Below are 23,265 nucleotides of genomic sequence, written 5' to 3'. Positions count from 1 at the left end.
ATTGTAATAAACAATATATCAGAATGATCTGAGGATATTCAAAGTAAAGTCTGAAATCTTTTTGAAACCGGGGTGCAAAACAAGTTAATGCTGTTTAAGTGAGATCTGTCCAAGGTGCTGAAACAATCTTGTTCCTCAGCGGACCTCTAATTAACTTTCCTTACTTCAAACTCTATTTTTGTAGCCATGTCTCGTTCACGCCAAAGCCCACTAACCTGAATACACATAGAAGCATCTTCAAAAACCAGCCTGCAGCATCCTGGAAGTAATATATTTGTGTGAAAAGAAAAAACAAAGTGACAAGGCCCGTCAATAAAACGTTGACTAGGCAGAAGAGCCCACATGATTCTGTGAATCTTTGTGGGTTCATGCTCTGTTGTTTTTGTCAATACAGCAGAGAAGCTGATTTTATTTAATTGCAAAAATAGTTTTACTGCTGCCATTTTAGTACTGTTAAACTAGCTGCTCTTTCAATCACATGCAGTGTTTGAATATGGATGAATTCAAAATTATCAAACAGATTCACTACTGCGGTGCAGCATTTACCAACCATACTGCATCATCTTTATCCTGATCTATATTTTCTGACAAATAATCATAAATATAATAGTCATTATGGTTTGTTTTTCTTAATTTTGCTTCCAGTTAGACAATAGACAATAATACACAGCAACAGGAGTAGTGTTTTGAGTGGAACATGTTGTGTTTTAATTTTGCACACAATACAGTACTGTATTTGTAGTTTTGTGTCATTTCCATGAGTTCAACTGATAAAACTTTTTGTCTTAAAACTAAACAAATAATTGTAACTTTATCATCAAAATCAAGAAAAGACGTTCAATTCTATGCATGTCTTAGACCAGGGACATACAGTATACTAACAAATGATTTTTTACGGGGCTTGTAAAGAGTAAACTGTAGCTTGTGCTAATGCGTGTGAGCATGACTAATGTGAGAAGGGCTTCTCCTGCCTCAGACTCTCATGCTCACATAGCTCAGACGAAATTAGCACACAAACAGATAGATGAGGAATGGAAGAACAGAGCTAGTGATAGTTTCACGTGATGGATTAAATATTTAAAAAGACAAAGAAGGACATTCAGGATTGAATGTGTTTATTTGTGTTATGTTTGTTTTATAGATCTTACAAGTGACAGATGCAGCACATTTTGAAACTACAGTATCTCTAGTCCTTGGATCCATTAAAGTATTTTCTGCTGAAACTGGATGTTTGGGCAGGACATTAAGTCAGGAGGAGTCATTTAACTGAAGACATTTCCAGTTTATGATTAAAAACAGAAAGACTTGAATCTCATGGTTTTCCAAGAGTGTTTTTTTATGCTTTAGGTATTAAGTGCATAAAAAGCAGAGCTTTTACTTATTAATGTGCAATTAAAGCATAAAGGTTTTTTAAATGATTCATAGCAAACAAAGAGATTCCAATGTTTTTTACTTTTATACTCAGGACTACGTCACATTTTCCCCACAGTTGTTGATGTAAATATTTGAACATTTATTTACCTACTGGTGCATGATGAAATGGCCCCTGAGGATAGACTAAGACTTTAGTATTAAAAATCAACATAAATAAATTCTCACTACATTGGCATACATTGTCAAATAGACTGGGGGAGAAAAGCCTTTACTTTGAAGTCAGGGCTTTAAAGAAACATTGCTGGATTCAGTGTTGATGAGAATGTTAATGGACACATCTTACTCCTCAGTATGGGACAGTTTTCCTACAGTTACAGTATTTCTGCTTCAAATACATGTACTGTAATTTTACACAGTTGACTGTTGCCAAGGGATTTTTGTGACTGGCCCTTAATACAAATATTTATAATGTATATTATAAATACTGTGAAAATTTTGACTTGACAAAAAAACACGTTCAGATCAGTGATTTAGTTCAACGGTGTCTTACTGGCCTATATTTTACATTGATCAGTTACACGCATAGTCTATCTGAATATTATGTGAACTGAAGGAAAGGGAGCCTGCAAAACAAAGTTGAAATGGAACCAACATTTTACTTAGACGTCAGCTCTCCTGGCTCCCTGTTTCTTCCTATGCCTCTCTCTGGTATGAGGACTCCGGGGGAATGTGCTGTTTACGCCTGGACTCCTCTGGCCTCTCGGCTGGTGTCCACTTTCAGCCGTTTGCATAACTCATTACCAGGTGGTGGGGCCTAATACACACAGACAAACAAAAATACACACACTCAGTACACACAAGCGCAAGTGCTTGCTGGCCATTGCCATCTTATTGTTTGTCGTGAAGAAGAAGTTAGAAGTTCATCAAGTGAAATTATTATTATTATTATCTTGTGGTCGAGGCTAGGACTGCTAAACTGCCTCCGAGGGTCTTCCCTTAATCCAAAGGCTAGAGACAAATTAGGTAGAGACAAATAGATAGTTAAGTTTTAATTATTAGGTCGAATTTACTGTCTATGCAAAACCCCAATGCTTTTGAATGTTTTTCCAATGTTGAAAATGTAAATGTGCATCCTATGTGTGCCAATGGCCATTTCCATATTCATATTTACATCACTAATGGCAGCAGTATCCTCTACCAGAGACCAGGTTGTGATACAGTGAGTGAGCCAATAAGAAACCTCCAAAACGACAGCAACACCAGAGGAAAATATGCATTCAGCCCCTAGTTAAGTACAAACAGAACGTAAGTGTCACATGTTACTGTGGTGGAAGTCAAAATAAGCCAAAAATAAGCTTATGCAGGCCACATGAAATTAATGCTGATTTTGTACCAGCTGTGCAAATTAGTAGATGCAGCAGCCCATAGGCGCAGGGCTGTGTCTGAAATCACACCCTATTTGCTGCCTAGTGCACTATATTTACTTTTCAGCATTTTATTTGAGTAGATAAATTCCACCTGTACAACTGTTATGCTATGAACTATTTAGTTCCTTCAAAAAAATCTCTCAGTGCAATGAAAAACTTTGTGCCCACAGCATTTACACTAATGTTACCTTTAAACAAAAGTGCCACAATGCTTTGTTTTTGATAAATGTGCAAATTACACTTAAATGCAACAATACACGCATCAGCACAATAGTTCTGATGATTCATAGTGTCAGACATTTAATTCTACTGTGAAGTAAATCAAAGTATGTTACTCTTTGTTCAGTGAAGAAGGGAGTGATTTCGGCCACAGCATTGCAGTGTAGAACCGCAACCACAAGCAGAGCACAGCAATAAAATGAACGTATGATAATTAACAATAATAATGAATTATTAATGAAAACCAACAAATTGGGACTATAATTAACTATTTCTGCTGCATAAGTGACAGTTGACTCCATGAGCTGGAATATTTAAGTGAATGATGGGAGCCCCCCCCCCCCAAGAAATGTAACAAATGACACTTTTGAACAGAGCAGAAATATTTGTTATTTCAGATTATATAAATTAAATTGAAATATACTGTATGTGTCTGTATAGAGTCGTGCAATTATTTATTTACCATAGCTTACTATATCATTAGTAGTGTTATTTTTGTTATACAACTAGGATAGTTATTCTCGACATATCCCACTTTTAACCATCAATATGACAGAAGATTTCATTGTATTGCAGATGAAGAATCTTGCATATTTATTTTTTGTAACAAATAAGTAAGTAACTGAGGCAGCGACCAGCAGAAGTGAGAAGAATCACTAAGAAATACAGCTAAAGTTGTGAGTTAGCTTAGCTTAGCTTAGCAGCATCAGTGGAATTTGTGAAGCAGCAAAAAAAATGTAACCAAACTGAGCCAAGACGTGATTCAGTCAAATACCGTAAACATGTCAGCACTGGCAGAGACACTTAGCCTGATGAAATGAAGTGAAGCAGTGCTCCCCTGGTGAATACAAATTCTTAGCTGATAATAAATGGCTCCGAGTCCAAAATGGCGGCGGCAGCAGAGGCGGCGTGGAGGCTCAAAAATACAAACCATCTGAGGGGACATATTTAAACTGTTGCCTGAAAATCTCTACATGAGGTACCCAGATATTTTGCTCAAGTAAAAGTAACAGTACAACAGTGTAGAAGTCCTCTGTTACAAGAAAAAGTAAAAGAAGTATTAGCATCAAAAGCAAAACTATTTAATATGCAGAGAATGAACCCTGTTGGAATAATATATATTAAATTATTGGATCACATTTATTGATGCATTAATGTGTAAGCATCACTTTAAAGTTGCAGTTGGTGAAGATGGGGCTAATTTGAACTACTTTATATAGGCCTACTGCTGGGTATCTTAATCTATATTAATAATACATCATTATTCATTTGTTAATTATGTTTTTAATATGTTTTATTAATGATACAAATGTGCATAATAACTAACACTGTCAAATAAATGTAGAGGAGTAAAAAGTACAATATTTCCCACTGAATTGTAGGGGAGTAGAAGTAAAGAAAATAGAAATACTCAAATAAGGTACCTTAAAATTGTACTTAAGTACAGTAAATGTCCTTAGTTACTTCCCAACACTGACAGCAATAGCAGTCCAGTAAGCATAGTTTAGGTCATTTGCAGGTGTAGGTTGAAACTGAGATAAATTTGGTTCTTCTAGGTAAGGTTGTTTCAAAAGCATTCAAATAATTTTACACGCTACACATTTAAAGGGACAGCTCACCCTAAAATCAAAAATATATATTTTTCCTGTAGTGCTATATCCATCTAAATTGTTTTGGTGTGAGCTGCCGGGTTTTGGAGATATCGGCCGTAGAGATGTCTGCCTTATTCGAATATAATGGAACTATATGGCATGTATAGTTTTTGGGGTGAACTGTCCCTTCAACTATAACATATGTCTTCATTTAAATGTTGTTGAAACAACGGTTATATAGTGTTTCACTTAGTTGCCAGTTTTCATGTACCAACTAGAGGTAAACTGGTTCATAGTGTAAAAAGTAATCTTTTCAAGTTCATATTTGCTTTCTATTTATTTGTTTGTGATGCAGAAGAGTAGCAAGCACAACACAAACATTTCTGCTAATACCTTCGTCCGTGTGTACAGTCAAATCTCTTTTAAACAGCTAAGTCCTGTCAGGTACACATAATTAGAGCAAATCAAACTCTGTGGTAGTAACATAGAACAGATCTCAAAGGGAAGGCGTGGCAGTAGGCCTACAGTACATAGATTTAGGGATATAGATATGGATATACAGTAATAGTTACCATGAAGTTGAATCAATACCTCTCTAAAACAGTTTCAACAAAAACTGAACATTATTGCAGGCTGTTAGACTGCATTGGTGTTAGCTCAGTGTGCCTTGCACAAACTTGCAACTGAGTCTATAACTAGATATCTAAAAACAGTTTAGATTTTCACAGTTTCACCTGGATGTCTTTTGTCAAATCACAAATTTCATGTTACCTGGGAGAGTTTACAGAGTAGCAGTACAGCAGCAGCAGCAGCACTTGTAGAGTAAACAGTGGGGAGAGCAGTCAGCCTAACTAGACGGCCCTGTTTAAAGGGTGAAGAACATGTCATGTGTGGATGTAGCTGGAGTTAACAAATAGGAGGCATCACTCCAAAATAACAATATAAGCAGACATGGTGTTGTGTTGCATTGTGACAGATTATTTATCTCAAGCTAATTTCATATCTTTGTGAGTTGATTTTCATATGGAAATAACTGGCTGATTTAAAGGAAAAACCCATTCGAAAGTCTGAAACACAATGGTGTAGAGTATTAAAAATGGTAAGCAGTAATGGGAAGTGTTATTTAGTGTCACAACTGGCAGTCAAATTGATATTTGACTGCATGTCCTGTGTCTGATCTGTCACCATGTACTGTAAATCTTACATTGACTAGTTGGATTTGTGTGTATGTGTGTGTGTGTGTGTGTGTGTATGTGTGTGTGTGTTTGTGTAGGGGTTAGTAGGTCGGGGTTCAAGGTAACCAGAGAACAGCTCGGTGTGACCCTCCAACAAAATGCTCTCCTATTTCATCCAAGGTAGTCATCGTTTGCTTCAGAGGAGTCATCCGTCTGTGGTCCTCTCCTGCCATCCAGTGGTAGCAAGACAGAAATGCACCTTCCTTATAATTTAACACCATATGTTTTATCTGATTTACTCCTAATCATATACACTTTACATTGCTGCTGACATTTTAGCAAAACAAGCAACTAGATTTTTAATTTTTTGCAATTTGACCTAGGTGGTCTATTACAAGGATCATCATGTTGGCCTTATTGTTGTCAAAGCTATATTACTGTATGCAGTGCAGGCCCCTCATGTGTTGCACATATTGACCAATTTACTATGCAAATTTTGAAAAAAAGCTTACTAAATCAACAAAACATTAGTGAGAGCATACAACACAAACACACATGCACAGCTGAAAAGGAAAATAAAGGAAATAAACAAATATAGACAATTATGAACAGAGTAAACAATGATTACATAAATACAGTAATGGATAATATTTTATTCTTGTTTAATTTATCAATTTCACACACTTTTATTTATGCATTCATGTATGCATTTATTTTAACATCTATCTTTTATTTGTCTATTTTTAGTTTTGGTGGATTTGGTTTTCAATGTGGGAGGAGTATCCTCAAATGAATTTGTTGACCAATGTAGTCTGACATCACAAAATGGGCTGCATGTGAAAATTTCAAACACTACATGGCAGCACCACAAGGCAACCATGTGACCTATCTTGAAGTACTAGCACAGAATAATAAACTATACAGAATTATCCAGAATGCATCCATGTTTACATTGACAGAGAGCAGCAAACTCACAATAACCGAGGGAAGTTGGTTTGTATATTTAGCGGTCTGTGCACATACTTCTGTGGCTTATGTAACATATTTACAGGCTGGGCCAAATCGCCCTCCCAACACAAACACATATATAAACACATTGCTCTGACGTCATACAGCACCATGAAAGGAATGTCTGTCTGAGAGCTGAATGAATGTTATCGCAGCAGCTGCACTGTGAAAGTACAGACTGTCATCAGCCAGTGGTGACACAGGTTTGTCAGATAGAAAAGCAGCAGGTGGAGCTCCAGAGATAATGTGTAACCTTCTTTCCATTGTCATGTACTAGCCAGACATCCGTCCTCTAACAACGATGGAAAAAGCACCCTTGGAATTATACGCCATAAAAAGACAAATTTGACATTACCTCTTCAACCCTGCAAAACCTCCCAGTGATTCCATCAATGACATTTCATATTGCAATATCAAGCACTGTTCAAACCCACATAACTTTATTTGAATTCTAGTCATGATGCCAAGGTTTCCAAAGATTCTAAATCTGTCAGGGTGAATTATGGGAAAATGTGCATAAATAGATTGTGTAAGACATGTTGAATATTTCCATTTCATATAATAGTACAGCTATAAAAACATGGCGTCACAAGTCAGCTGTCACAAGTAAATACTGTTCATCGCATGATTGAAAAAGCTACTAGAAAATGTAAATAATAAAAGCCTTGCATACAGGGGCGTCCCGGTAGCTCACCTGGCAGAGTGCGTACCACGTATCAAGGTCCTTACCGCAGTGGCCCAGGTTCGAGCCCGGGCCCTTTGCTGCATGTCATCCCCTCTCTCTCTCCCCCTGTCTTTCCTGTCTCTCTCTACTGTACTGTCAAAATAAAGCAAAATGCCAAAAAAATAAAATAAATAACACTTTGCTCTCTAATTTACAATGATCATGTTTGAGGAGTCCTGCCAGCCAATTAGAAATAAGTCTTTTTCATGTCTGTGCGTTGTATTTTGTGTGCAGAGCAATAAAAGGGACAGTCCATTCAAAACACAATAAAAAGCTTATTTTAGGGCTATCCGTCCAGGTAGTGCTTTTGATGAGATTGTGGCATTTAGTTTATGGTGCTGAAATTGCAGCAACATATTTTCTAAATAAAATTATATGTTTACTTGCAGTAATCCACATACCTCAATGTGGGAAGTTTCTTCCTTTTGTCGTAAAGAGGGAAACAGTTTTCAGTGAATAGGCTAATTTTGGGTGAGGTGGCTCTTTAAATCCCTGGTTAGCTTTAGTATATAGCAGTTGCAGTGCTGTTTGTCAAGCTCTTGATAAATTCAGGCGTTGTATTAATGTTTACAAACCAAGCGCAAAAAATTAAATAAATAAAAGCCTTGCATAAACTGAGATCGTTTCTGTATATGTTGTTAATCATTATAATACACAGGCAGTTAAAGACATATTATGATAGAGAAAAGAAAGTAGAAGAATATATTTAGGTTCGGTGCATTCCAGTCGTCCTTCACGTGTTGAAGTGCATCACAACTCACACCTGAGTGTACCACTGAGCATTTAGCAGTTTGTTGGCCATTCAAGTGAAACCCGCTGGTGGTGAACTTGGAGAATCACAGGCTTTGTAAGTTGACAAGGACCCTTTGAATGCAGTTATTTGAATGCAATTCGTTTTGGTCTCAGTAAGGCTGTGTGGGGCGAGTCATGATGCTGGTATGGTAAATGCTTTGTGGGCAGGGATGCCATTTGGGGGGAAACCCTGGATGATTCAGGGGCCCCAGAGCTGGACCAGGGCCCTGGAACATGCCAGAGATCAGAGAGCTGTCACTGAGCTGTCAGGTGGCCCAAAATGTCTAGTCTATAACTAGGCACTCCTGATTGTCTGTCTCATTTGAGGTGTAGGTGCAGGTTCAGCTCATGAGTCTTCATTCCCCCAAAATGGATCAAATTCACTCTGAGTGAATGTGCATTATTCAAGATTTCAGTCGACTGCATGTTATCTTAATATTTTGCAGTTTGAAAATATTTTGTAAAAATAATGAAGCCAACACACTGTTTAATTTCTATAAAAGACATGACAGAAGCACATTCCTTTTCTGCAAAATGTGTACTTTACTTGCGTAAATGTACTTCATTATTTTCTACTTCTGCCTTCATTTCAGCTTTTGCTTGCCAAGCTACGGTATTTAGAATGTGGACACAGTCTATTATTGTGGCTCTGGGCTAAAACTGGTTTAAGCCATTGCACTGGAGTGATATTCGATTACTGGACAGTCTGTGGCACTAGAATGAGCATTATGAACTGTATGTGTCTTCCTGCTGAGTAACTCTATATGTGGTGAGGGTGGCAAGGCTGCGTCAGTCTCATTCCTAAACAGTGCTTCTGTACCACACTGGCTCTCATCTTACCATGTAACCTTTTCTGACTGGGCATGTCAGAGATTGTCCAACAGGGTACAGTTACACCTCCCACTGCCGTCAACACCAGACCCAGACCAATCAACCACGAACCTGCTCCTCTCCTCATCCCTGTTTGTAGCATCTATTTTACTGGATTGCTTTAGTCATCCTAATATCTGTCTTCAATCAGACACCTTATCTAGTGTTTGTGGTGTAAGCAATAGCCTAATGCATGATGAGTCCTATGTAAGAAAATAGTGGATGAGGTTGAAGTGAAGAACTTGACAATAGGGAATACAGTGTTTAAAGCTGCACTAGTCAATATTTTTATATTAACAATGGATCAAATGACTGTCATGTGAAAGTCACTTGTAGAGACAACACTCAGAGAATTGTCACCCAGCTCTGCAGTTCCTCTCAGCTCTACAGAGCGTATTAACGTCTTTCAGCTCACTGTTTTGGTTATACGTCCCACAACTTTACTGTTTTGATTTAGTCTCACTGCTCGTCATCAGTCTCGTTTACAGCAGCAGCGGCCATTTGTTTTCAGTGAAAAAGCTCTTAAAACGGCAACGACAAACAAAGTTAGCGACGTTAGGCGGTGAACATAGTGGAGCATTTAGCAGCTACAGAGTAAGATATTTCCCTCAGGAGTTGTTGAAGACCAAATCAGAGCTAAAAGGAGAGTGAATAGTGGACTTCCATGGCTCCAACCGAATGCTAATGTTGCATTGTGTCTGCTGGATGTGTGAATAGGCAACTGCTGACTCACAAGTTTGGCATAAAAACTTTATAAAGTGTGAATGTTGTGTTTATAGCTTAATCCACTATCCCCAAGTGACCAAATAATTTACAATGGTCATGTTTGAGGAGTCCTGCCAGCCAATTAGAAATAAGTCTTTTTCATGTCTGTGCGTTGTATTTTGTGGACAAGTTTGCAGAGCAATAAAAGGGACAGTCCACTCAAAACACAATAAAAAGCTTATTTAGGGCTATCCGTCCTGGTAGTGCTTTTGATTGTGGCATTTAGTTTATGGTGCTGAAATTGCAAAAATTGACACTTGAAAAAACTCATATGATATATAATACATATTTAATCACATCTTTTCTAAATAAAATTACACGTTTACTTGCAGTAATCCACATACCTCAATGTGGGAAGTTTCTTCCTTTGTCGTAAAGAGGGAAACTAAATAGGCTAATTTTGGGTGAGGTGGCCCTTTAAATCCCTGGATAGCTTTTGTATATAGCAGTTGCAGTGCTGTTTGTCAAACTCTGACAAATACAGGCGTTGTATTAATGTTTACAAACCAGGTTACTGTGATCTCTTTTGTCCGTTCAGTGAAGGAACGTGTATTTCCACAGGATGCACTCTATTCTGCATTTGCACAATGTCCTCTTTCATTCTCACCTTAACTGGTAAATTGGCACTGGGGATATGAGTGTTTAACTTGACAGCTGACGAGCTGTCTGTACTGGGAACAGTGTGAGGGACAGAGTATAGGTCAGGTTTTTCCGGTGTTGACAGATGAGTGCCAGTATATAGGCGCCGGCGCTTTGTCACCCTGCCTACTCCAGATAGCACTGTGCTGAGACGTGGAAAAGTTTTAGTTCAATGTGCACAGTCAGACACGTCTCAATAAGTGTCAATCGGTTGTGTCTTATGTGTCGTACCCATGTGTGCATCTGTGTTAGTTCGTCCTCTTTAATTCTCAGCAACAACACGTGCAGTAAGTTTCCTCTCGTACAATCCTCTTCTCCTCTGTATAAACAGTTCTAAGGTGTCAGTGGTATCACCTGTTTCCTGTTTTCTTCCGTTGTCTTGTCCCTCACGTTGCGTGGACAGCGAGCCTACATTGGGAACCTTGCAGGCTCTTTCCGACCCCATATGAAACCAATCTTCTTCAAATTTCCTTAACTAAATTTTTTCATCTTTGCAAAATGTGATAGATTCAGTGAGCTTTAAATACAACGTTCAGCATGAAAACAATGTTTCTTAGTAATAGAAAGAATTTTATATGAGCAACAATATTAGAAAGAACGGATAATTACCAGTGTTAAAACAAAATACATAAGAACATATATACAGGGCAGGCCCGGTGCCATGAGGGGTCTTAAGGGGACTTTGCCCCCTCAGTTATATTTTTTGCCCCTCTGCTAAACAACAACATTATTGGCAGAGATACACGTGACTATTGCTTAGCTGTTGTTTCAGAACCATGGACATCCCCTGACACTGTTTTTTGTGAAGGGACAGTAAACAAGTGAGAGAGAGAGAGAGCTGCAAGCCGCAAACAGAGAATCGTTCATAAATTAAAAAAATATTTAGTGCTCTGCTAGTGCTACGCCCGTGTGTGTGTGTGTGTGTGTGTGTGTGTGTGTGTGTGTGTATAATATGTCAAGTCAAGTTTTTTTACAAGCACGTTTAAACGTATGTATATATATATATATATATATATATATATATATATATATATACAACTTGAATACTATACGTATACTATAAGTTTTTGAGCTTGGGGTTAGTGATCTAGTTATCTTTGGCATAAAATAAAAATTCATTCACAAAATTATTCAACAAAGTGAGTGATTTGGTAGCTTAACATTTGAATTTGACAAATTATACTTTGTGAGAATGTCTCGATCCTGGGAATTTGTGACAATTGTGCAACTTTCTGTTGACACATCCTCTGGGTAAAAACAAATCAGTTATGAGAACCGTGTCGCATTTGACGAGGTTCCGAAATACCCACAATGCTTGTGTCTTTAACAGGGATCCAAATAGTTAATACATTTTTTGAGACCTTGCACACGCTTGCACCTGTCACCCTACTTCCTATTGTGGAACAATGTGAAAACTATATACTTTCGTATTGAATCTGAAAATAAGATCCATGTTGTGCAAAATATATTGTGTACTCATACTACTTCATCTACTGAAACGTTGCACGAGTTCTTAATTGTCAGATTTGGTGTTCTTTTTTATTGGCTGTACATTTTATTTGTTTGTCTTTTCGGTTTTTTACTTTTTACGGCGTCATGTTTCAGTCCCAGATTCTTGGGATTCTGACACCTGACTGAAGGGCTTTTGAAGTGTCTCAAATGTCACATAGCGATCCTCTCCAGAATCTCCCCCTAACCCACATCAATCCCCAACTGTACACCCGAGCCCTCAGCTCTTATCACTGGCCATTCAGTCCCTGACGTCCACAGGGGGCTGCACTTTAATTTGGAGGACAGCCATTTGCTATTCTTAAACCTCAACTCTGTGGTGCAGTGTTGAGGGAGAGATCTTAGTTCTCCCTCCACATCTATTATTATGCTTGTAGCTTTGTCTTGGTAATATGTTTTTTGTTGTCGTTTCCATTGAACCTACATGAAAGTGAATGGACTTAATTAGTGAGTGAAAAGTTTTTGCCATTTGTGAGGAGGTCTGCTGAAAATCAGTCATGAGCTCCAGCCTCGTCAACTCTTTAGCCAAAGTCTATGATCCAAACCCTCTTCATGGTCAGAAGCCTGGTGGAAGGAAACTCTCTCTTAATGGATCAGACAAGTCCCAAGCTTCTTCATCTTCATCATCATCTTCCTCCCCTCATGATGCCGCCCTACGCTGCGTGGAGAGCCGAATGGACTCCCTGAGCTCTCAGATGGAGCGCTTGCTCAACATGCAGCAGACTGTCTTGACCCAGCTAGATGGCTTGTCTCAGGATGTCAGGGGTATGGGTCAGGATCTGGCATCTATGCGTGAAGAGGGCCATGGGGGGAGACGTGGGTCAGGCGTTGCGGTGTGCAGGGAGCTGCGTGGAGCCGTGGAGAGAACCAGCGAGCGGATGGAGAGTCAGGGACGCAGGCTGGAAGGGGTGGAGAAGCTGGTGGAGGGCACCCATCAGGTGATCAGCTTCATTGGGGAGGTGGTGAAGAGCTCCAGGCTGGTGGAGCTGCTGTTTAAACAGTCTGGAATCAAGGCTAACAAGAAGGTGAGAGGTTTGAGAACATTGCAAGCAAGGTTTTCCAGCAAGAAGTGGCCCAAAACAGCCTCAAAATCTACGTTTTTCCATCTAGTTGTCTGTCATCTGTTTTCTATTCTCATCTCCAACATAGAGTACTTTGAAGAGGATGCAGTGCAATGTTCCCATAGTGGTTCTATTACTGTGTGCTGTGTCATTAATGGCAACATAGTGAGAGGTCTAATTGCATTGTGATCATTGCGGCACATGCATTAAGTGCTGTCTGAAAGGTTACAAATGGCATCCTCTTGATGGAATCATATGAATAATAATAATATAAAAAGCTCTAGCTCTGGCTCTAAAACCTGAAGATTTTGTAGGTAAAATACATTCAGTACATCTTCAAATGGCTCTTAACAGGTTTTGTATTTCCTTCTCGGCATTTAAAGCTTCTGTTCATTCCTCTTAGTTCTGATATGGCTCCTTGTAAATCTATTATTAGCTCTGCTTCAACATGTCGGTGTCTGTAATGTTAAGTAATTTTCCTTCGTTCAGCAATGACTGCCATTTGCCTCTGAGGTGTAAATGATTAGAGTCAGACTGGTTATCTTGTCTTGTCTTTATCAGTAGTGGGTTAGACTGCAGCTGCACAGGATCAGTTTAGCACTTGTCTGGCTGGTTCCGACATTACTGCATTGATTGATTAGATGGGCTGGCGTCCTTGTAGGAAGCACACATAGTCTTCATTACATTGTGCATGTTTATCTGAATGTTTGTGTGTGAGACAGAATATCTTACATACTTGAATTCTGCTGATTCAGAAGCTGTTTTTAGGAATGGGCTTGTGGTTAAGCCAACAGATTTATTACACCAGACAGCCTCTGTCAGACGTCACGTGATCACCTGAACTTCTTTTCTGTAAAAAAGTGTCATGCATAGAAAATAATGTCTTTTATTGATATTCCCCTTGTATTATGTTCTTTAATCACTGTATAGTATATGTGGGAAAGTGTGAATGAAACAATTTCCTGTGTTGTGCGGCATGTTAGCTACAGATGATATGTGACCTTTCCTCTTTCTCCCGGAGGAGGCATTCGGCCCCCAGAACATCATACTTGAGTCACGACGGAAATCCTACCAACACTAACAAACACTTTGGCTTGCTGTCTGACTATTGTTCAAATGGAAACACATATATGACTATGCTGTTCCCATCAGAAATCAGACTCCTTGCTCCACAAATCTAGATTACTTTTGACCACTTTGACAAGTGAAAAAGAAATAGAAGACCTCATGCCAGAGTTTGGACTTTTAAACCTGGTTCAAGTTTTGTCCATGTCTGTCACTTTGTGGATCCATCAGCTAATGCTTGATCTTTGTTTCTTCTTTCTACAAGGCAAAGGATGACAAGGATAAAGCCAAACTGAGCCTAAAGGGCTTGAAGGCCCAGAAGAAGAGGAAACCTCAGGACACAGCAGGTAGGCTGAAACAGGAAATAACCCTTTACCTCCAATCACCTGAGTTTATGCAGAGACGTGCACAGCATCTTTGTTCTTTGATGATCCTGTAATACTGTAATAAGATAATATTGGGCGATACATTGGTGTGGTCAGTTTATCTGTATAGCTGTAATATGGACTCTTAACTGCCGTCCTTAGAGTGTGGTTAAAAATATTGCATATGCTAGTATTCATCATGAGTGAATTTTATCCATATCAAAACCCATTGAAAACTACAATTTAGAAGTTTGAATGTAATAGCAATAAAACGTCCATACAGTGTGGCTATAATCACTTATGGTCATTTACTTTGTTTTTCTCACATCAGACACATCCTCGCTGAATGAGCCCGTGCTGCAGGAACAGGTGGAAAAGCTCAACAGGCAGAATACTGAGCATTCCCATGGAAAATTAGAGGCTGACAATCAGAGGGGGCAGAACAGGGGAAGTGGAGGAAGAAGACAGGAGCCAGCAGAGCTGATCCTGGACGGACCACACACCTCTGCCGCCCAGTCAAAGGAGAGGAAGAAGGCAACTACAGAGAAAGAGGAGGAGGAGGAGGATGATGAGGAGGAGGAGGGAGATGTCTTTGAGGACTCAGAGTCAGAGGAAGGGGAGGAAAAGGCAGAAGATGTTAGTCCAGAACAGGCTGGAAACGTGGAGGATGATGGGAGGAAAAAGCCAAATGGAGAGGCAGAAGAGGCGTCAAATTCAGATATCTGCAAGACCTCTCTCCTGCCACAGGAAAGGTATTTCTAGCCAATCACAATGCATCCTTATGCTATAATTTCTGTCACTAGACAGCACATTGGACAATATAACTGTGTCAATGTTGAATTTATTTTTATTTCTTATTTTTTATTTATTTATGCAAGTCACATAAGTCAGTGAAGAGTAAATTCTTTGGGAGAATGAGAAGAAAAATAAAACAAAATTAAATAAAATAGAATATTCACATGCTCACTGTTCTCTTTTATTAACATGTGTAGCTCTGAGGAGGTCGGCGATGCGGCCACTTGCAGCAAACGCCGTGTCACAGAAGAAGAACTGGAGAAGGACGACCTTAAAAAAAGCAGAGTGGAAGACAGTAAAGTGGAAAATGCTGATGGGCAGGTGGTGGAGGGGGGCAAGCCACAGGCCTCTAAATCTGACAAAGTAAAGACAGAGGTGGAAGAGGAAGGGAGGGAGGGAGAGTCGACAGTGAAGGAATTTATTATTGGTGAGACATTTTTACAGTGCATGAATGAATGAGAAACTAATCAAGAAAACTGGACTGTGACTCCCATTGAGAACACTTGATTTCATGTGTAATTTCCAATTTTCAGGTGCAGAAATATTTTGCCAGAATAATGATTAGTTGATTAGTGACTACATCAACTTTTATCTTGAAATTTAGACCTTGGCTCAAGTTTGAAAAATCAATGTCAAAATGTTGTTGTGACTGACGCAGGCAAAAAACACATTTTATCCATACAAGATGCATGTAGGACTCCTGACCTCCAAAATCCTGTTTGGCATGAATCCACTTTTGTGCCATATTCAGGCTCTCCATGTAGAACCAACTTGTTAGTTGGTGACATTTAACTTTTCGTTCCTCAGACTTTGAAGCAGATCCAATGTCATAACACCATGTCTGTTCAAGCGTCACTAACATGTCAGTTGGCACAGTTGGCAGAGTAGATAATGAAACATTGGCATGCTGCTATTTTGATCTACTTTGTTTCTGGGGGGCAATGCCTCTGTCTGTGTTTCATACTCTGTTTTCAGCAACAGCAAACTCTTCTTTTCATTATTTTGTCTGTATTTCTTTCTCTATGTTTTTTTCAGACTCAAGCCCTCCACCGTTAGCACCTTTTGATCACCGCATTGTGACTCCCAAACCCCATCAGATAGCCACCTATTACACTATCAACAGAGACGAGGTCCTGGGAGGGTGAGTAAAAACAGAACCACTGAATACCCAGCTCTCAAGAGTTTATTTTCATTTCACTCAGTTACAGCCACAGACACTTTAACACATCGGCCCTCTCTAATGAAATAACAGAGGATCTAACATCATGTGAAGGGATGCCTAATAGTTTTTTCCAAGACCTTTTTTTTGCCCCCTGAAGGGCACATGATTGTGACCCTCGGGGGGCACTTGCGAAATAGCGGGCCTCTCTGATGTAATGGACTAGTGCTAAATCCTGCCTGTCGAAGTGGAGATTACCCCTCAACACGCAAGCACATTTCTCAAATTAGTGACATTAGTATATAGCCCTAATTACTGTGTGACTGAAGGAGCTCATGATGATGATGTATTTATATAAGAGTTGCAATTAATTGTTGTTGTTGTTGAGTTATTTATTTATTTACAAATAATCAATTATTGTTTGGTTCATAAAGTGCAGTTTCTAGCATGGTACTTCTTCTACTCCGCCTCTAGTATTCACGTATGTGTTTGACTCATCCATGTGTTTGCTTTTCTTTCATTAGGGGACGTTTTGGACAAGTCCACAAGTGCATGGAGAACTCGTCTGGTTTGATGTTGGCTGCCAAGATCATCAAAGCCAGGAGCCAGAAAGAGAAGGTGCAGTAATGATCGGCCAGTGAACCCTGAAAACGAAACAGAATACATGTTCAGCAATGGCACTGGGGTGCCTGTTTCCCCAGACAGTTTAATAGATGGTTACTTTTATCATTGCTAAACACCATAAAGGATTACATTTTAAAAATAGATGCAGCTCAACAGCCCAGAGGGTGTGGGCATGTGGCAATTTGTCAGCCTCATTGTGTCTTTCTTGCTCTGGATCATCCGAAAGTGATGTGAGAGAGGTCAGAAGTCCGAGCATAGCTCTGTGGTTACATTATCATCTCAGATATTCAAAAAGCTCAAAGCCAACCAAAAGCCCACCAAACACAGCCAAATCCTTGGCTGGCTCATGTTGCTGTCTGTGATCATCCGTGACAAAACTGACTTTGTTGGCAAATCCTGCCTGTCTGTCTGTCTGTCTGTCTGTCTGTATTTTTTGTCAAATTTGCATATAGTGTGCATGGATTAGAGCCTGTGATACGGTACGGCCTAAAAAAAGCTGCCCAAACTGCAACAAGCACCTGATGCCTGCAGATCTTCATTTATCCAGCTACCTCTTTTTCAACTCATCCCCCTGAAACCCGCTGATTTGTTACCTTAAAAAAGAGCTAAAAATGTCTGAATCGAGTCTAATGTAGCTGGTAACTACACTTCATAATAAATGAATTCCAGTAGCTTGTCTGTGGAAAGTATTTACTGCGAGAAATCGGTTTGTATTAACAGTAGCTCACACAATAATGGCCTTCATTACTGGTCTGATTGCTTGACAAAGGAGAGTAGATCAGAAAACAGTGAGACGTCTATCTCTTCTTATAAAAGTGAAAAGAGGAAATGTGGAGTTAAATAAAACTCCAAACAACTATTTTACACAGGAGTTGCACAAAAGTTGCAAAGGGTGACGGTACAGCTCATTTCAGGCCTTAGATCATTGCATTTTGTCCATGATGCATCAAGGTGCTTGATTCAGATCCTTTCAGCTTTTCCACAAATTTTAAAAAGGTGATGGATAACACTGGGTACCAGCCTGACGTTACCAGTACTACTCATCTCTGGTTGCTCTCCTAATTGCATGCACTCTCTCAAATCTTGACTTGTAGTTTTTTTGCTTGGCTAACAGTTTTGTCGTTAATAAACTTCCGTACATTTTCCCAGTTTACCAGTCTTCTATGGTTTACTAACACTTTGTGTGTTTACCCCTTCTGTATTGTATGTGTGTTAATTGACTTGTATGTGTTTCTGTCCTGGTCTGTCTGTCTCTCAGGAGGTGGTGAGGAATGAGATCCAGGTGATGAACCAACTGAACCATGCCAACCTCATCCAGCTGTACGCCGCATTTGAGTCGCGCCATGACATCATCCTGGTCATGGAATTGTAAGTCCGGGTACCTGCATGCATGTGGGTGTGCAGTATGTGTTCTCATATATCAATACAACAAAGTTACAATCTTTTTCTTGCCGTAATTGTGTGTGTGCTTCCCTTTGTGTCGTAGTGTGGAGGGAGGGGAGCTGTTTGACCGCATCATTGATGAGAACTACAACCTGACAGAGCTGGACACTGTGCTGTTTATACGGCAGATCTGTGAAGGGCTGCAGTACATGCATAAGATGTACATCCTACATCTTGACCTCAAGGTAAGCTTCAATCTTCAATCTTGTATTCTCACAGTCAGTGAAATCTCTCTCATTTTTCTCATTTTACTGTCATATTGATTTATATACCAGTTTTCTCTTTGCCATGCACTCTGTTCCCCATTTTAAGGTTTACTCTTTTTCAGCCCAAACCTAACTAAAATGTTGTTTTCTATTATTTATACTCTATTTGTGTATTACTCTATCTCACTTTTTAGTTATGTTAAACTGCTGTAAATGCTCCACTGCAGCCCCTTGCTGGGATTAAACACAGTGAAACAATTGTTAAGGCTTTCAAAAGCCATAAGAAATCTCCTTTTCGACGACAGGATGCTTCAGCGTTAAAGAATGTTTGCAAACAATGCTTTCTTTCTTGTTTTAATGACTATTTCTCTTGGCTATGTCCATCCCAGATGGAGGAATTTGTCTAAAAAACAGCACACTGAATTGTGATTGTAATCCTTCTCTTTTGTTATTTTTCAGCCAGAGAACATTCTTTGTGTCAGCAGAGCTACTAACAAGATTAAAATCATTGACTTTGGCCTGGCTAGGAGGTAAACTTCATCATCTATTTACAGTTAAAACCTTTGTCATCTCACCTTTCATTACAGGACTACCTCAGGCACAGATATGTCTCTTATGCTTCTGCTCTTGTGTCTGTGTCAGGTATAAGCCCAGGGAGAAGCTGAGGGTCAACTTTGGAACACCTGAATTTTTAGCTCCTGAAGTCATCAACTATGAGTTTGTTTCATTCCCCACAGACATGTGGAGCCTCGGCGTCATCACTTACATGCTGTGAGTTGCGAACGCTCATTCACACATACATATAAAAAGTCACACAGTAGGATCCCTGACCTGTGTTTCCTCTTGGTCCAGACTCAGTGGCTTGTCTCCTTTTCTGGGGGATGACGACAATGAGACACTGAACAACATCCTGGCCTGTCAGTGGAACTTTGAGGAGGAGGAGTTCACAGACATCTCTGACGAGGCCAAAGACTTCATCACCCGTCTGCTGGTGAAGAGCAAGAGCTGGAGGATGAGCGCAGCAGAGTCCCTCAGACACCCCTGGCTGTCAGACCAGAGTCTGCACTATCGACTAAATCTGAAGGTAATGACCTGCGCTTTGTATTTAAGACCACAATAATGTACTTTTGGAACAGTTGTGGTCAGAGCGCTGAACATGACAAATGATTATGAGATGGAATATGATAGGCAGACACATTTGCAAATTGCTTCATAAAAAGTCAAATTTAAAAACCTTTTTAAAAATGTTGCGCTTCCATTTTAAAATTCATAATTCCTTTTTTTTTAAAAGTATTTTTGGGGACATTTTTGACTTCAGTGGAGGAACAGGAAATTAGTGTGGTGAGAGAGATGGGGGCCCTTGAACAAGGGACGTTGAGATGCACGGTCAGTGTCTTAGACCCCTAGGCCACCAGGACACCACCAACGTTGAATTTATAGGGCATCATTTAAATAATAATCTATTTAGAATTGCTTTTTGAAATGACTCCATAAATCTCATTGAGTGTATGTTTGGAACTGGTGTGTTAATGTATCCACCACGTCTCAGGGGTGTTTCAGTTTATATGGTTCATTTGCAAAAAGTTACAGATATAAGCATGGAAGGTCATCCTTGACCTGCGGAACAATATGTGTGACAAAACACAGTGAAAGTTATTAAAATTATTATTAAAAAGGTACTAATAGATGGGCACACAAACCAATGTTCATACAGGTATTTGCTCCAATGTACTAATTCAGTGGATCCTCTCTCATTGCAGAAAAACAAGTGCCACTCCACACATGCTCCTCCTCCAGAGAGCCAGACAGGTAAGATGAATATTTTCCCGTTAGCCAATATATAACGGTGATTCATTTCTCAGTCTTAAGTATTCTTCACCATCTGGCTACTTATGAACTTAAAACCTGAAATCAAATTTTTTTCTGTTTCCCTCCTAGAAACACCGTGAGGCCCTCAGCATGCCTTTCGACAATGTAGGGCCCCAGAGCCCAACACTGGACCAATGCTGCTGTACCTGTATGGCTACTGGATAACTACTCGCATCTTTGTGTTAGCTTAGCACCGCAGCTTGTAGTTCTGACCTGACTAGTGTTAGGCCCACAGGAAAAAAACGGACTTTTTTTAATGCTGCCTTCAAAGCCCAAACCATCTGCTAGCATGGTTACCCGTCCTGTAGAGCACATAACTTCATACTGAAGCAGAGAGGACTCTATCTCTATGGTGGTGTGTAGTTACTGTAGCTGCCAAGGTAAAAGAACCACCTGTATCTCAATGGTGAATCCAAAATAGACTAAAAGCCTGAATTACTTGTCACTTCTACAACTTCCATGTTTATCACTGAAAAGGTAAAGAAAAACTAAAAATCAGCCATTTAGCATCAAACAGACACTGTTATTCTCTCTCTGACAGTGATCGGTTTGTCATGTTGTCCTGGTTAGTTGCATGCTTTGCACTTTTGGGCCTATTTCTTCAAGATTTAGCAAACAACTTTAAACAAAATATAGACTGAATTCTATTATTTAAATAATATATTTTTGTGAATACATATTTTTTCTTTCTTTTAATTTACAAGTCTTATAAAAATGTTTTTCTTTCTTGAACATAAGGTAAAATACATGTAGAACTTAGCTGAAGTTGAAGTCACACCACATTAATTTATTTTGTATATAACACAAAACTGCATACTCTCATTCCCCTGAAAAGTGAGGGAATATCTCAATGACTGAATGCTTCCTGCTTCGTGCCATATTCAGCCCACATTTCTGGTACATTTTCACTGTAGACTGGATTGCTTTCTGGATGCGTTCATGCCACTAGCTCACCTTTGCTTCGGCAGTTTGGAGTAGCCCTCTCACCTTCCATGAAGGCATAAGGACTAACAGAATACTACCTATGAATGATTCATGTTTATGACTGAAGTGGATTCTTATGTTCATTTATTTACTGGTTCAACACCAGACTGTACTTGACGTGCAAAGCTTTTATTCAAGATGGGATTTTTTTTTTCAGGGGAGACAAACAGGATTTCACTTAGTTATGCACATACTGTACTGTATGTGTAAATGCACAGTTCAGTTTGATGGAGAGCCAACAGCAGAGCACAGAAGACATCAGTCAGTGCTTTAGTGGCCCATTCTTTCTAAGAGATGGAAAGGTGGATGAATATTCGTCACTCGGTTGTTGCCTGTTCCATTTGGAAATGGAAAAGCTTTGTGATTTTGAATACGTGTTTATTTGAATTTATGATACATTTTTCAAGTTTTCTTCTATAACGATGAGACATAAATAAATGTAGAATATAAATAAGCAAATAAATAAGGCACACTAGAAAACATTTGCAGTGTTTCTTACAATGTATTTTTTGAAAATAAAAACACAGGACTTGAATATTAAAATTGTGTGTCCATTTGTGTGAATTTGTAAATACATATGAAAACATGTACTGTACATGCATACTGAGATTATAAATATGTAGGCCTATCTGCATTTTAAAGTATGTATTAGGTAGCTTATGTTTCATATCTCTGCATGTCAAATCAGCATTCTACAGGAGCCTTGAAGAAAAGAAGAAAAGATCAAATCTGTGTGACATGAATTGGTAAAGCAGGAAAACAAATATTTGGAAATCACATTCCATAGGAAATGATAAGACTTCCTGTATGGGCATCTTGCCTCAAGAATAAAAGTGGAAAATGAAAAAAAATAATGGGCATAATCATCTTAGACATTCATCACAGCTGTAAGTCAGGAAGAGCAGTATTAGACACAATTCCTGCCTGTACTTTGTCCTTACACAATCATTTAAAATGTCAAGAACTGTACAAGAAGAACTGACAGAAAATTATTTAAGTACATTTAATGATTTGATTTGACTCATCATGAGAATGTTCTGTTTGAATCTTTGTATTAATGACTGGATGTCCAGTGATTAATGCAACACTGTTGGAGCTGCAGCGGCTGGAGGGTTCATCGTCACTTCACTCAGTCAGCTGTTGAGAATCCAAACTTCATTTAACAACTGAGATCCAACTATGTCCCCTCAGTATCATTCACCTGAAAAAACACAAACCTCTCTGTGCACAGTGAGGGATTTTGTTTGGGAGAGAAAAGGAGAGCGTAACAAAGAGAATACAGCTAAATTGGGTCAAAATAATATAAAACCTTTGAAGCAAGTGAGGGGCTCTGGGAACAGGAAGAGAAGAGCAAAGCTCCAGCTCCAACCAAAATTTATTTAGTTAACATAAATAATTTCACAACCTCATCTCAATTAAATCTCCAAGATCTCTTCATTTCTGTCTTCCAGAAGTTTCAGTAAAATACACAGAGACAGTTCAGTAGTAACGGAATAAGGAGCATAGATAATGGCACGCAAGGATATTCATCATTTGAGCACTTATACTTGCACATATGCAGATAGGCGTAATGAATCCTCTGTCACTCTCCTGCTTTTTA

General features: G+C 39.2%; 1 protein-coding gene across 3 annotated transcripts in view; it reads left to right on the top strand.

Annotated features, from left to right (window-relative positions):
* The window catches only part of mylk4b (myosin light chain kinase family, member 4b), a 34,291-nt gene extending 12,083 nt beyond the window's left edge, over positions 1–22,208 (top strand). For 2 of the 3 annotated variants that reach the window (XM_044200258.1, XM_044200259.1), the window contains 12 exons: positions 14,486–14,567; positions 14,917–15,337; positions 15,578–15,807; positions 16,416–16,521; positions 17,064–17,157; positions 18,422–18,531; positions 18,650–18,791; positions 19,272–19,342; positions 19,455–19,583; positions 19,665–19,896; positions 20,573–20,621; positions 20,751–22,208. In XM_044200258.1, coding sequence (XP_044056193.1) covers positions 14,486–14,567; positions 14,917–15,337; positions 15,578–15,807; positions 16,416–16,521; positions 17,064–17,157; positions 18,422–18,531; positions 18,650–18,791; positions 19,272–19,342; positions 19,455–19,583; positions 19,665–19,896; positions 20,573–20,621; positions 20,751–20,761 — 1,677 coding nt within the window. In that variant the 3' untranslated portion in view covers positions 20,762–22,208. Of the gene's footprint in view, positions 1–12,350; positions 13,120–14,485; positions 14,568–14,916; positions 15,338–15,577; positions 15,808–16,415; positions 16,522–17,063; positions 17,158–18,421; positions 18,532–18,649; positions 18,792–19,271; positions 19,343–19,454; positions 19,584–19,664; positions 19,897–20,572; positions 20,622–20,750 lie in introns of those variants that run through there. The other variant, XM_044200257.1, reaches the window with a different exon arrangement.
* Positions 22,209–23,265: the final 1,057 nt, after the last annotated feature.

The sequence above is a fragment of the Siniperca chuatsi genome, linkage group LG6 (assembly GCF_020085105.1).
Source record: "Siniperca chuatsi isolate FFG_IHB_CAS linkage group LG6, ASM2008510v1, whole genome shotgun sequence".
In the NCBI taxonomy this organism is placed as follows: Eukaryota; Metazoa; Chordata; class Actinopteri; order Centrarchiformes; family Sinipercidae; genus Siniperca; species Siniperca chuatsi.
The sequence above is the reverse complement of the archived record's forward strand: the minus strand, read 5'-3'. Positions and strand labels throughout refer to the sequence as shown.